The sequence below is a fragment of the Neopelma chrysocephalum genome, unplaced genomic scaffold (assembly GCF_003984885.1).
Source record: "Neopelma chrysocephalum unplaced genomic scaffold, ASM398488v2 Primary Assembly neopelma1_23b, whole genome shotgun sequence".
In the NCBI taxonomy this organism is placed as follows: domain Eukaryota; kingdom Metazoa; phylum Chordata; class Aves; order Passeriformes; family Pipridae; genus Neopelma; species Neopelma chrysocephalum.
The window spans coordinates 10,958,555-10,973,500 of NW_020897692.1; the positions used below are offsets into that span (position 1 = coordinate 10,958,555).

Genomic DNA, 14,946 nt, shown 5'->3' on the forward strand with positions numbered 1-14,946 from the left:
AGCATCACATGCTGTGTCTGGGAAGGTAACACTAAATGAATTACTGGAAGTAACACATACATTCAAAATGCCATGAAACTTGAAAACATTGAAAGAACTATAGATTGATGGGCCAGATCCAAAGAGGACTTTAGTTATGTTCTAGGTGCAGAGGTGAACACCAAATTTCAAAGGTCAATCCCAAAAGTTCCCCACTCAATTGCTGCTTAATTTTAAAAATGTCTCCCTTTCTAATTCAGTTCTCCTTGGACGTTGGTAACATACAGAAGTCCATATCTACTGGACGTGGGGTGCTAAATCTGAGAGAAACTGAAAATAAAGATGGAAGAAAGTGGAAACTCTCAGAAGATCCCACAGTTGGTTTCATTTTAAAAATGCGGTTCTAAAAAATAGTGAATCTCACCTTCACCTACAACAGACTCATGGCTGCAGGGTTTGCTTAGGACATGGCTTATCTGTATGTAATTTTTCAGTCTGCCTTCTGATCATGTATTGAACCGATTGCTACAGTTTAATTCTACAACCACTACGGAATAAGAAGGAGGAGGAAACAATCATCAGAGCAAAACTCAGGAGAGCAGGCTGCCCAATTCCCAGTTAAATGCCAAACCCACTACCTTACAAGTCAGGCTCTGTCTCCTACTCTTCCTGCCCCATGAAAACTTTATTTCTGGCTACATAACAACACATCTCCAGAAGGTCATAAAGAGAATACCCTCAGTCAGACTGACCAATAACTTGGTGCTCACTACAAGAAATACGATAGCTATAAAACACAGCATAGACCTGAAGCAGTGTGCTGCTACCTATCCTTCCTGTTCTTCAGCCTCTGCATCTTTAGAGAACAGTTCAAATGGTAGCCACAAGATACAATTATGCAAGAAGGAATTAATCTTGCAGTCCTGATTCAGCTCTTAACCTTGATATGGAGTAGAAATACTCTTTTGCTACTGGCAGCATCCCACACTACAAGAAGGTTTTTTGGATTGTCTAAGATACGTTCCCCAGGGACTGCAAGGAGTCTAGCTAGGAAAATGATGTGGGTTTATGGTTGCTCTAGATAAGGTAGCACACCAAAACTGTTGCCGCACTTGACTTGAAGGCATGTAAATCCTTCATTGGATCTGGCCCAGATGTGTTGAGAAGAGCTCTTGCTGAAATTGCAGCAGCTCTACCAGGACATTGAAAAATTTACCTGCAGCCCACGGTGTGCCTGCTTTTCATCTCTTAATTCCCCTATAGTTCTCTTTCTAGCCATCCTGAGCTGGAATAGTCCAGCTAAAATAAAACTGCTGAATGAGAAAAGGATGCAGAAAAAATTTGGAGAAGACAAGGTTTGAAGGTCAGCTTTACAACAAGCACAAGAAAGGAGAAAATGAGGAGAAGCATCAGATTCAGGTATTGAGAAAGGAAACATTCAGCACAATGAACATCTTCCTGTGTAAGCCATGACTATATTTCAGAAGAGGAAAAAAGTGGTTAGGTTACGTATTGAATTTTAAGAGTGGCCAACTGTAGTGAATCAATACATCTTCTAGAAGGCACAATTAATTTAAATTTAAATCTCTAAACATTAAACATTTTGAATAAAGATTTCCATGTGGCTTTGCAGGATTCTGACTTAAAAATCACTGTATAATCTCTGTAAGGACTATTATGAAAGATATTTTCATCAGAAATGCATAGCACATAGCTTGAGTATACTGGTTTCTTATAATTCCACAGAAAAAAACCCTGTCTTTTTAACCAAATTTTCTTTTGAATCTTAAGCTACTGCTAGCTCTCCCAATCTTAGGTTCTACTTAATGCAGGTAACTTAAAACTGGCATACACTACAAGAAGATAAAACTCTTCGTTATATGATGTTACCTTGAATTTGTTTCCCACACTGATGAAACTAAGTTTCCCAGCTTTTTGTTTGGGATCCTTGTTGTTGTTAGTGTTAGCTTCAAACAACTCTCGAACAAACTTGTCCTTGGATTCACATATAAGAGATTGAAGGGACATGTGCAAAGCATCATTGTTTTTTTCCACAAATTGCATCTGAAAAGACAACCCAAGAGATAACAGTACATTTGTTTTACTGTCCCAGTTACTCTAGTCTAATAAGAAAACTAAAGAAAACTAAGTTACATACTAAATTCAAAAATCAGTAAGAGTAGGTGGTGTAAATACTCATACGTTTTTTCAAAAAACTTTTCAACTGGATATACAAAACACCAATGACAGAGAGAAAAGACATTCTTAAATTTGAAGGATGTTGTTGGAATCATGAAACCCAAAGTAAGGTTTAGTGCCTTTTAAGAGATCAGTTGGGTTTTTGATAATGACTATCCTTGTTTCCCTTTCCAGGACTCAGCACATCATCACCTGGGAGTTCTGAGAAGATTAATTCTTCACTGCTTGTAATATCATATAAAATCTGTTGTGAAATGGGAATTAATGTTCACACTTAATTGGTACATTTATACAGTTTAGAAAATGAAATGAAAACTGGTTATTTTATTAGTACTACGACTATTTATGAACAGTTGGTTTAATAAAACATATTGTCCCTTCCTACAAACTTTATCTCTGGTTTATTTGAATTGTATCACTAACTTTCAGAAGTTAAGAACAATACATTACATTGAAATTCAGAGATCAAGACACTAGTATCCAATTTCACATTAACTAAAATCTCAATAGCTTTTGGTGCAACTTTAATAGAGACTTTGATATTAATGAACAGAAGAGGCCAAGACTACTTGAAAGAAAATGTCAATTTGCCAGATATCCCATAAAAGGACTTAATGGTGATGAGAATCAAAGACAAACAGAGGCCTCCAAAGTTCCCTTGGACCACGAAAACACAAGACTAGAATATGAATGCAGCCAAATGAGCATTCTCACCACAAATCAGAATGTGAGAACTGCCACAAGAGCAGTGAAAAAGAAAAACAAATAACAGAAGAAGAACAAGGCAACTATAGTCCAAAAGTTTTAAGGCTCAAGCTAAGTAACCCCCTCTGAGGGAAAGGATAAATTAAGTCTAGCTTATTAACATAGTTCTGGACCAAAGCTACCTCATATCTGATTAGCTCTGACAGATGAATATATGTGATCAAATCAGTCACCTCTGTTCCTGAAGACACTCTTAGGCACTATTAATGTATCATGATGAAGTACACAGTTAAAAATAGAGCACTTGGAACAAATAAAAATTTGTTCCAATTTTACTGGAATTCCGATTTTTTTTTATTATTTTGATATTGACTTTGAGCAACCTCAGAGAAATCATGTAGGTAACACAGACTTCAACTTTCTTATTTGTAAAAGGACCTACAGAAAGTGTCTACTTCAAAACAGCACAGCAATCATTATCACTCTTGAAGTATTTTGAAGTAAACAAAAACAAACCCTTCAAGTACACATTTTCAAATGAGAAAAAAAGGTCTTTGGAAGTAGCTTCCTTCATACATGCTGCAGTTACAAACCAGAACAACAAAGCATTATGGATCTTCATTTTATCCTAAACTCTTATTTTTAAACATTGGTGGTGTTTCAAAGTTTTTGTATGATGAATAGTAGTCCAAAAGGTACAAGAATCTGGAATGTATTTTGAGGGCAGCAATTTCAGGTATTTTGTATTTTTACATGAATGAGTCCATTGCCAGCACAAACTGAAAACACGAAGAATGATGCAGTGACTATTTACAAGGATAAGCATGCTTCCAAAAAGCTATTCTTCAGTCTAACAAAACTTTTCTATCACACAGTATATTTCTCTCCCTAAGATGCAAATATCTTTTGATGGAAAATTTGCAGTAGATCATGAATCAATATATTTAATATTGACATCATAGACCTATATACTTGAAACAAATTTTTACACAAAATATATCAGTAAAACTGTCTGTAACCTGAAAAGTTAAAAGAAACTGTTAATTCTGATAAATACTCAAAAAATTAGTTTCAAAGTTAAGAAATATCAACTTCTGAATTTCTCTTCTGATGAAAGCAAATTTTGTCATTTAACCTATATACACTGAAAAATAGAAATGTACTACAAAGCACAACAAAAATAGTGTTTCATGAGTAAAATTACCGTCTCATAGCATACTGCTCCTGCAAAGTGTCGGATAATAAAGCCTTCATCGTCCCTGATATTTCTGTGAACAGCCAATTTAGACTTCCTAGGAATCTGGAATTAAGAAGTTGAATTACAAAAGAAGAATTACAATGGAGAGTAAGAAAAAGTTTATTCTTAGAACACCACTATGATCTACCGGGAACACTAGGTATTAAAAATTACATTTCCTATAAGTACAATTTGATGATCACTACCATTCCTGATCAAACCATGATATTCCAAACCCCTAACTTCAGTCTCATTCACACTTTTAGAAACATCACATTCAAAATACAAGTCATCAGGATTGCTAATACCAGTTAATTGATTTTGGTTTTGACTTTATTCACCAATTTCTACACCATTCATTCCACAGCTGATGAATATGACTTCGGATGGTATATTTTAACAGGCAACCACCCAGCTGATCGTACACATACCGACAAAAATGTTTCATTGCACAGCAATCCAGGTAAGCGGAAACTTAATGAAAGGTAAATGGATGACAATTTCATTTGGCTTCCTTTGTTTGCAGTTTTTCAGCTTTTTTTTTTTTAATTTTAACAGGATTCATTATTTAAATTGCAATAATTTGCATTAATCTTCCATACAGTGCTCTATGTTAAAAAATAAATCAACAAGAAGGTTTTCCTTGTATGATCTCTGAAGTGCTAGCTAGATACTTCACCTGAGTCAAATATTCTCCAAAGCAAGAAATTTTTAAAAGGAACAACAATAGTTCATCTGATATGAAACAATTTAAAATGTGGTTTTATTTTCTATTCATGCTTTACATGTTAACAAACTTAAAATGTAAGTGAAGAAATGGCTTTAGTTTCAGCAGGATATTAGAATTTCTTGAAGACTTAAGGCCTTCAGTGAACTTTCCATCAAATCAAATAACCAAACTTGTCCTTAGCAAACAGGTATGGATTGTGCAGACAGGTATGGCATGAGATTTCTTAGGAAAGGTTGTCATTAAATTGAAGTGTTACTATCAACTGTTCTAAGAACTGTTTTATTAAAACAAAACAGACAGCAAAAATAAACTTACTGAGAGCCTGAAATGGTCCTTGTGTTTTTGGTGCACAACTGAAGTAAAATGCTGATCACTTGGTTGGGGAAGACGATTTTCTTCATCCAAAATATCCAGTACACCTACTAATTTTGCTTCAATCAAATCTATTAATAAAACAAAATATATGTACAAAAACAGAATATATAAACTCATATCGGAACTGAACATTGCAAGTGTAAATGCTGCTGATCTGATTCTGTATAAATGTTTGTAGGGAAAGCTGTTCACATAAAATACAAGAAGTCATTGCAAATTAATTCAGTATATCTGAATTGCTGATTTAATTGATATCCTATATATACCAAGTTCTAACTCCTAACACATGCAACAAGGGGAAAAAGGATCAGGTACGGATTGTATGATTTTTACTCTCAGTCTGAGGCTGAATTTAGTCATCTTAATTCCCAAAACGTGCCTAAATGTTCCTACAGTATGATCATAGGTCTTTATGGGATAATTGCTTGGATTGTTGGGGTTGGCTTTTTGTTTCATCACACATCAAAACTAGAAGCCTAATACTTCCACTGACAACAGGAGCCCAGGGACTAAAACAAAATGCATTTGTTTTAGGAAAGGCAGACCAGACTTTGAGCATGTAGTGGTGGTTTCACAACTTTTAACAAGTGTATTGCCTTGACCTCTCACCTACATATACAAAAGCCCTTGAAAGCCAACATAGAAATTCATGCTCTCAAAACAGTTAGACACAAGAATTTCGTAGCTTTTGAAACTTTTTTCCATTGTCTATGAAACTGTTCTTGTAGGAGGAATTTTTACTACATTTTTCTTCTGTGGAAAGAAGAAATATCTAATGCTTGCACTGAAGCAATGCCTATGAACTCTTATGATTTTGAATTGTATGAGGCTATATATAAAATCATAAAATTACTAGTGTTATACATATTTTGCCTCTTCTGCTTGAAGCTTCTTTCTCCATGACATCAAGGAATAGCTTAACATTTCAAGAAAAACCTACCTATACAGTCCTGATTATCTACATAACGCACTTCATTAACCCCCAGGCCTTCTTTCTGGTAAAGTTCTTGTTCCTAAAGAAAAAAAAAAGTAATTACAAAGAGAAAACACCACTCATCATATTTTTATTGAATAAACATGAAGTAATTTTAAAATATACGATGAACCAACATACATTTGAGAACTTCCTTACATAGCTTAATATATTCCAATGTTACCACCTTAATGATAAGCCCATGCAATTAAATATTCCTATTTGGTATGAGAGATTGCCCAGAGTGTGGATAACTCATTTTAATAAAGGGTAAAAAAGAAGGAAAAATACTGTTGGTTTTCAAAATGCCATATTCTTTTCTGACACACCCAGATGTCACACAGTGTGAAAACTGATTTTTTTTTAACTCAAGCATAATGTGCAATCTTATGAAAACCAGAGTTACTTTAGATATCTCTTAACCAAAAAATAAATGCTTATATACAACAGTAAAAAAATAAATCCTCAAATATAATACTAAATATATCATACCTCTTTCAGAATTCTTTCATTAAAAAACTGCTGCAGTTTCTCATTACAGTAGTTTATACAGAATTGTTCAAAACTGTTGTGTTCAAAGTATTCTGAAAGACAGAAGTTAAACTTTTATGATAAACGTTCCAAGAATTTATATTAAATAGCAAATAAGAGAAGCTTCACAATGCTAATATTTAACATGTTCAGATCCATATCTGTTTCTTTCAGCAAAATGAAACCTTTTACAGATTTTCAAGTTGTACACAAGACAGATCTAAAAATATTGCAGCAGATCGTATTTCTAAGACAAATGACAGACAATTGGCAGTAAACCAAAGCAAGATGCTACCATACAGAGAAATTGTACCAATACGTCCTCATGCACCTATGCTTCAACAGGCTGGCACAGGATAACATAGCTCTAAACACCTGAAAACCAAAGATTCCCTTGAACAACCTTAGAAGGGCCAGAGCACACCACAATACATGCCCTATTCTGAATCTCAGTGAGCTGAAAAGGACAGAAGCTTTACGGGAACCTTTAACGCCAAAAAGAAAACCCTCCCACTCCTCATTACAGAATTCATCATTGAATCTTTGGTGGCAACAAGTGACAGCTAGAAATAATTTTAAGTATACTTACCAAAACCAGCTATATCTAGAACTCCAATGAAGAAAGAAGAAGTCTCAAATGGAAAACACTGGTTTACCCTTTTCACTACATGGTCAAACAGATGACTGTACACTGTTTTAGCCAAGGCATCACGGGCATTGTTTGCTTGTTCCACTTTCAAGGGCACCCTAGAAAAACAAAATACAGATCTTACTTTTCAGAATTCCTTACTCTGAAATGCTGAGATTGGACTCTAAACTCAAAACCAGCCTTTTCAATTACTGCAAATTAGACACAAAAAACCCCTGAACTCTAGGCCAAGGCAGGAAACAATCTTACCAAGCCAGACTAACCATCTTACCTGTAAAAAGAAAGAATAATGTTTTGCTACCATCAGTAGAAATAAGATTCTGATGCTTTCATAATTATTAGATAATTAGAAACTATATTAACAATTTCTAGAGAAAGATATTTAAAATCTATACATCCACATCTAAAAAAAATATTTCATCTATTTATTTATGAGCTGTTTGGTTAGAATAAAGCCTATAGTTTAGTTTTTGTTCTGACATCTTTGTCTCTATGCTTCTGTAAGGGCTATAACTGAGGCTATAAGGCCATAGGCAACAGAAGTAAAAGTAAAAAGTAAAACGTAAGGCAGCGTGTTCTCACGGTGAAAGATGCAATCCCAAAATAAGGAATTTTTTTAAACACTGGAAGAAGGGGCCTTTTACTAGATGAGAATTTATTTTCACCCTCTTATTTATAGACCTTTATTCTGCATAATTTATTACAAGTCTATATCATAACTTAAAAGTTATATTAAAAAAACAAAACCCAACAACAACTCCATGAGTCACAGTTTCAAAGCCTATGAAATGCAGGAGGAAACTGTGGGAATATCAGGCAACTATAACCACATGTTTAGATATACATGTAATAATATATATAGCTATTTCATGATCTCAGCATGACACTGACATGCTTAGAATGCATATATTTCCAAACACATTTAACCCCCTCATATCATGGGGGTGGGGGGGTGTTTTTTTAAGAAGGTTCCAAATTAACAGATAAGAGTACCAAAACTAAGGAATGGTTATACTGTAGACCAGAAGCAGAATAGGAAAATTCATATAAGAATAAAATGTTAAGGAAGTATTTAAGAAACAATGTGAGGTAATTACAAAAAATGAACTTTCGGCTTTATCGTATGACTGCAAACTGCACTTGGGTCCTAAACATGTTGCCAGAGAATTTAAAAGCAGAACACAGTTGTGCTGGTTCTTGCTGGAGTAGGGTTAATTTTCTTCAGAGTAGCTGCTATGGGACTGTGTTTTGGATTTGTGGTAGAAACAGTCTTGATAACACAGGGATGTTTTTGATACTGCTGGGCAGGGCTTGCACAGAGTCAAGGCCCTTTCTGCTCCTCACCCCACCCCACCAGAGAGGAAGCTGGGGGTGAACAAGAATTTGGGAAGGGACACAGCCAGGACAGCTACAGACGGACATTGTATACTATGTGGAGTCACGCTCAGCAATAAAAGCTGGAGGAAGAACACGAAAAAGATGATGTTCAGAGTTACGACATTTTGTCTTCCCGGCTTTGCTTTGATTGTGTGCGTGGCTTTTGCTTTACCCATTAAACTATCTTTATCTCAACCCACGAGTTTTCTCACTTTTACCCTTGCGATTCTCTACCCCATCCCACAGGGAAGCAAGTGGCTGTGTGGGGCTTAGTTGCCAGCTTAGGTTAAACCACAACAACAGCTTCCCTATATTGTAGTATTTCCATCACTTCCTAGAATTCATAAGCACTAAACTAACTCCTAATTATTATTTTTGTATTTTTTCAAGGATGATATTTCTGATGGAGAACCATGAGACTGATGGAGATCACTTTCTATTGTGACTAGTAAGTCAGGGAAGCAGAGATTCTGTTCACTAAGGACATCTGCAGCTACAATACATTAGATAGTAATTAGCTTTAACACACAATCTTGTCTTCCACTAAGTATCTCTTCACTTATCTTAAGGTAATGAGTACTGACAGAAATCTTATCTTATAAATAGAAGGAAGGTACCTTTGTATTCTGTTCTGTTACGTTTAAGAGATCAGAATACTAATTCCCAACGTCAGCTGCAGGCCTATTATATAATACAATACACTAAAATCATTTATGGTTTCCATTTAATTTTTTAAACAACATGACAAATAGTCATACCTCTAGAGCATGTGTTTACAAAATGGTCCCGTTTTGCAAAATAGCAAATTCTGCCATTATTAAACAGAATTCCAAAGACTGCACAAAACCTTACTGTTAAATTTCATAGTATGTAGCAGAAACACATGGAAAGAAAATGTAACCCTGCAATGTATTTTGCTCAGCTGAAAGTACAGAACCACAAAGTAATGCTGAAAATGCACTGAAACAGTAGAAACACAAGAGCCCTATTACAGAATTGACGTTCAGACCAAGTAACTTCCTTGTCATGAACTTGCTTTCCCTCAGCTCTTACTTTCCTTTGGTCTGCAGACAAACAAATGAATATCTTTCCTCCTCCTGTTTCTTGTATGAACAGGAAAAGATAAATTCTCCTGTCTCCTTTTCACCTTCTCCCCCTCTCCTTCTTCCACAAGCTAACTGTAAGGAACAAGGAAGAATTTTTTTCCAAATTCTAAGGTCTTTGTTAAGGCTGCAACAAAAAACCCTGTTTGGTCTTCATGCTAATTTCTTCACCAAGGTTTCCACTGACCTAGAGTCTGAGGCCTAGGGGAAAGCACTCTGATGGGCTAGATTTAGACTGTGCAATTCCACACAGTTCCCAAACATCTTCCAGAACAAATAAAATTCAATTAAAATTATGTATAATTTGCCCGTGGCTGACAACAATTAAGGGAGTGAGAGCAGGTGAAGTGATACCCATCAATTACTGTCAGCCAATATGGTAACTGGTTCATAAATAAAATGACCTGGATGAAATAAATCTACCTCGTGAAAGACCTATGTAACTAAGGAATATAAGCAGCACACTTATAATTTGAGAAAAGCTGAAGTTCCAAAAACTGTAGAAAAATATTTCTTGAAAAGATGTATTTTCCAACAGAGGCTTCAGTACCACCACTAAAAAAACGCCTTCTGGTAGAAAATCTACTGCAAAAGAAGCTGAAGGACATGGAATGATGTAAATTGATTTTTTTACCCTGTAAAATAATTTATTTTGTGATAATGGAGTCCTCTTTGAAAGTCTTCATGAAAAGGGAGAAACTGAGTAAGAGAGTGGCACAGTGCATTTACAGTCTAAGAGAAGTACCGGATTTTGAATCCTAACACATTATTTCACTCTGCAAACACACTTCACATGGATGGCAAAAACATCAACCAACAAGGTGATCATTATGTGCTTTTGGAAGGCAAGCACAGATAAACATAGTGCAGCTGTCAAGTCTCTCTGCCAGTCCACTGCACATGAGTTTTTAATAAAATTCAGAGACAGCATTTAGCATCACCCTCCTACTATTCCTTGTTGGTCCAGTAGAACAAAGCCTTTGTTATACTCTAAGCACAGTGATTTCAGCCGAGCTATTTATTCACTGTGACCTATTAGCACTCACATGATCCACTTGCACACAAAAGGTCTCTAAGACAGAGAGAGAGAAATGACTAGCTCTTTAGGTTGCTGGAACAAAATAAAACAATGTACTTGTCAAAACTCTAATATTAACAGCAATCAAATAGTTTCTAAACTACATTACCATAGAAGAAAAATTGTGTCTATTTAATAAGTATCTAAAATCGTCCAATCCACTTTCCTTGTACATGCAGTAAGCCACTCAAGAAGAAATTGCTGTATTTATTGATGTATGTTTGCTTTTAGCTGCACAAGTTTAGCAAATACTAGAGAAAGAGGCTTAATGCATTAATCCTTGAGATAGTGGAAGGAGTCCTCTGAATTCATTTTTGACACCCCCAAAATAAAACACTGGGGGAAAAATAAGATCTGCTGGCACAAAAACATAGCTCCTTGTGTTTGCAGACTTTTGAAACAGTACACTGCTAACAATGCCCCAAGTTTATCAGGATAAATACACTGAGCAGAAAATTTTTAAAGTTTTAATCCAAAGTAAACTTAAAGCTGTAACAAAAACTATATTTGTTCTTAAAAAACCTTCCTTGACAGTGTCATTTGGGATATGGTGAAAGGGAAGCAATATATCATGATGCATCTCTGCTTCAGTGCTTGATATGTCCCACCAAAAATTCTCAAAAGGAAACTATACAGACAAGCTTTATCTATGTGTTATGTATACAACAGCCAAAACTAATCTGTTCTCAGGGGCTGAATCAGCAGTTCACTGAGAGAATTTCCAGCGGAGTGCCGTCTGAGTCTGACATGGATGCAATTTGTTCAAAGCCCTTCTGCTTCTATTTAACACTTTTATTTAAAAGGAACATGAAAGTAAGGGTATTTTCAAAAAACAGTCTAATAATACTGAACTAAGAAAGCAGAAAATCTTGGTAACATGATTAGCGTACAAAATTATTTTCACAAATTGATAATGTAAAAATCCAAAAGATATATTTCAGTAAAGGAAAGTGTGTAGTGGTATGCTTAAGAGAATTCAAAAATACAAATGCAAGATGAAGAATAACCAGATATGCAGTAAGTTAACAGAGAAAGATCAGCAATTATGGTGGATAACAACCTGAATTAAGTAAAAAACATTAATGACTTTCCAAACCTGCAATTCTCATATTGCCATGCATTAATATGAATACCATCTGTACTGTGTAATATATAATTTTCTACTCTAATGTTATCCATAATACTGGTAAAGGCTGTCCTGGGTGAATATATCGAAGAGTTTGCTGTCAATTTAGCCATGGTCTGGAAGAAAGAAAATAGTAAAACTTGGAAAATGTTGACCACTGGAGGGACTTTGTCCTACAGGACCAATGTCTTCCTACACTAAAGGTTGTAATAAAGAGAAAAAATTATTTGTCATTTTCCATACTATCTGACAAGGCACCAAGATGATAGTAACTAAAAGTACCCAATTTCTAATAACTGGAGAGAAGCAGGGGAGAGAGGAGGAATTTACAAAAACTCTCTGGAAATGAACTACTGAATATTTTATTACAAGATCTAGATCTTGAGCTTTTACCTGAAGGCAGAATAACACATTTACCCCCTCAATCATTACTTACCATGTGTCACTGCATTATAACTTTTTCATGGTAGCCACTATGAAGTTCTAACTCTTGAACATCTGTTCTTTCAAAGTACAGAAATAAGCAGACCACCAAGAAGTCTACTTGCTTGCTCTATCTAGAAATACACCTCAAACATCAGCTCTTTGGTAGTAATGTTTTCTACTTGAACAAGAGCCCACACCTGTGCTAAACTTAAGACTCCTAAACAAGAGTTAGTTCAGAGGTGCCTCCACATTCCCCTGAAAAACACCCCATGGTGTTCAACCTGCACAGGATGTCATGGTTGATTTATTACGCTAAATTTTGGGCAGGGAGAGCAGTTTCACCCTGGAGATCAGGAAATGGGCACGGAACAGTATTTCCACTATAGCTATTTCTTCTCTTTAACAGAATGAGCTCTTGACCACTGCAACTTTCACTGCTCAAATCCATTACATTCCTTAAAGACTTTTTTTTTTAAAAGTCAATGCTCTCAAATGCCCAAAGACCAATTTTTCACCTCAGAAGTCTCACATAACCTGAGCATGCATTAACTAACAGCTGCCACCTTTACTGGCCACAGTGACATACCAAGGTTAAATCGATCATCTGTTACTTTGTTTCAGTCCATAAGTTTATGAAATGTTAACAAATACTTCAATATAAATAATAGTAATAAATTTCAAAACACAAAATACACAAGGAACTTAAACTATATTAATACACATAATTATGACTTTTGTGTATGAAACTTCTGGTGTAATGTGCATAAAGTATTTCTGATTCACTGAAACAATCTGACTGTTTCCATAAGTCAATAAGAAGCACACGTGTATTCTTCCAATAAGTGAAGAGAATGTTAATTGGTTTCCTAATTGAAAGATTGATGCGTTCAGCTAAACACCGAGAATTACTTTTAATGTGTGCAAAACTGCTCAGTCCAAGTTCAGTTTTTGATGTAATGTTTTAAGTCCAAGCAAATACACAACATAGAAAACTAAATGCTAAAACACAGGATTCAGTTGCAGGCAGCACAGCTAGTACCCCCGGACAGCTTGCATGCTAGGATCGACCTCAGCAAGGGAAAATGTGTGGTGGAAGCTAGAGTGTTCCATTACAAAAGGTAATGGTAATGAAATAATTTTGATAAAACTCAGTTTCACAAGAGTCATAACTCTCATAGTATTGATATGTTATCATCAGTACCACATTTATACATGTTCTTTGCCATTATTCCTTCTCCATGTGCATACAAGAAATCACTATCTTGCTTCTATGTCTAGGAAGTTACTTTGATAATAGTTTCAGGAAAAAAAACACAAACATTTTCTATTAAATTTATCCTGTTCCACTATTTTTTATATATATGAAACATTATTAACTTTGCAGTCAAGTTTTTAAGAAACATTTTTAACTTTGCAGTCAAGACAAAATGTTTGTTTACCAGCAACAGCAAGAAGCAGCACATTTCTGGATTACCATTTGCAGTGGGCTTTTTAAAACTGAAATGTGATTTAAGAAGAATTAGATGTGGCAAACACAGGGGCACTGATTGTTCAGATGTTCAGAAAGGTGGATACAGTACCCTCTAATTAAAGTATTCCAGCTCTAATTTCACAGGGCAGTGTTCACAGGAGCACTGTGCAGCCCTCATGACAAGAGAGATTCAAGTGTCTTCTGAAATACTTTAGGCACAGCATTAACATTCCTTGATACAGTGTATCTGTTAAATCTATCACTATATCAAATTTTCTGTGTAGGGTGTGGATTTAACAGGGTGACTGCTATACCTCTTTGGCCACACAGTGTACTCACTGACATATGAGAGGTTTTATAGTGACTTACTGAAAGCCTTTCTTTTACCAAAAAAAAAAAAAAAAGCCTTTTTAGTCAGACATTATACAACTGCCACTCTTCCAAGTAAAATTTAAAAAAAAACCTCCAACGTCCTAAAAACAATGAAACAAGCAAGCCTGGGTATATAAAAATGTGCACCTGGATCAACTGGTTAAAATAAAAAAAATGTTATATATATTTTTATATTTATATTTGGACTGTATATGGATTGTATATGAATATATATTATATATTTTATAAGTATTATATATGAATGTACAATTTATAAATATAGAATATAATATATAAGATCTATATTAATATAGAGAATATTTTTAAGATCTATTTTCCCCTCTCCCCCGTCCCGGGGGCGGGGCGGGCGGTCCGTCCCCACACTCGTCCCACCCCCGGCCCGCCCCGGCCCCGCCGCACTCACTTGATGACCGTGCCTTTGGCGCCCCCTGCCGTCGTGAGCATGACGCGCGTAGTGAGGCTCCCGCGCAGGTCGTCCTGGTCGAGGCCCAGCAGGGCGGCGCAGCGCTCCAGCGACGGCTGGCTCCGCGCCCGCGGCGTGCAGCCCCCTGGGGAGACACACACACAACACACCGCGTCACACAGCGCACAGCA

The 14,946-nt window shown here is 35.8% G+C and overlaps 1 protein-coding gene across 4 annotated transcripts in view; it reads right to left on the bottom strand.

The window, feature by feature from the left end:
* The window catches only part of MYO6 (myosin VI), a 108,364-nt gene that overhangs the window by 31,845 nt on the left and 61,573 nt on the right, over positions 1-14,946 (bottom strand). For all 4 annotated transcript variants that reach the window (XM_027696966.1, XM_027696958.1, XM_027696948.1 and 1 more), the window contains exons 12-18: positions 14,756-14,900; positions 7,319-7,476; positions 6,691-6,782; positions 6,166-6,238; positions 5,166-5,293; positions 4,088-4,183; positions 1,870-2,043 (exon numbers count right to left, since the gene is read on the bottom strand). In XM_027696966.1, coding sequence (XP_027552767.1) covers positions 1,870-2,043; positions 4,088-4,183; positions 5,166-5,293; positions 6,166-6,238; positions 6,691-6,782; positions 7,319-7,476; positions 14,756-14,900 — 866 coding nt within the window. The remainder of the gene's footprint in view (positions 1-1,869; positions 2,044-4,087; positions 4,184-5,165; positions 5,294-6,165; positions 6,239-6,690; positions 6,783-7,318; positions 7,477-14,755; positions 14,901-14,946) is intronic.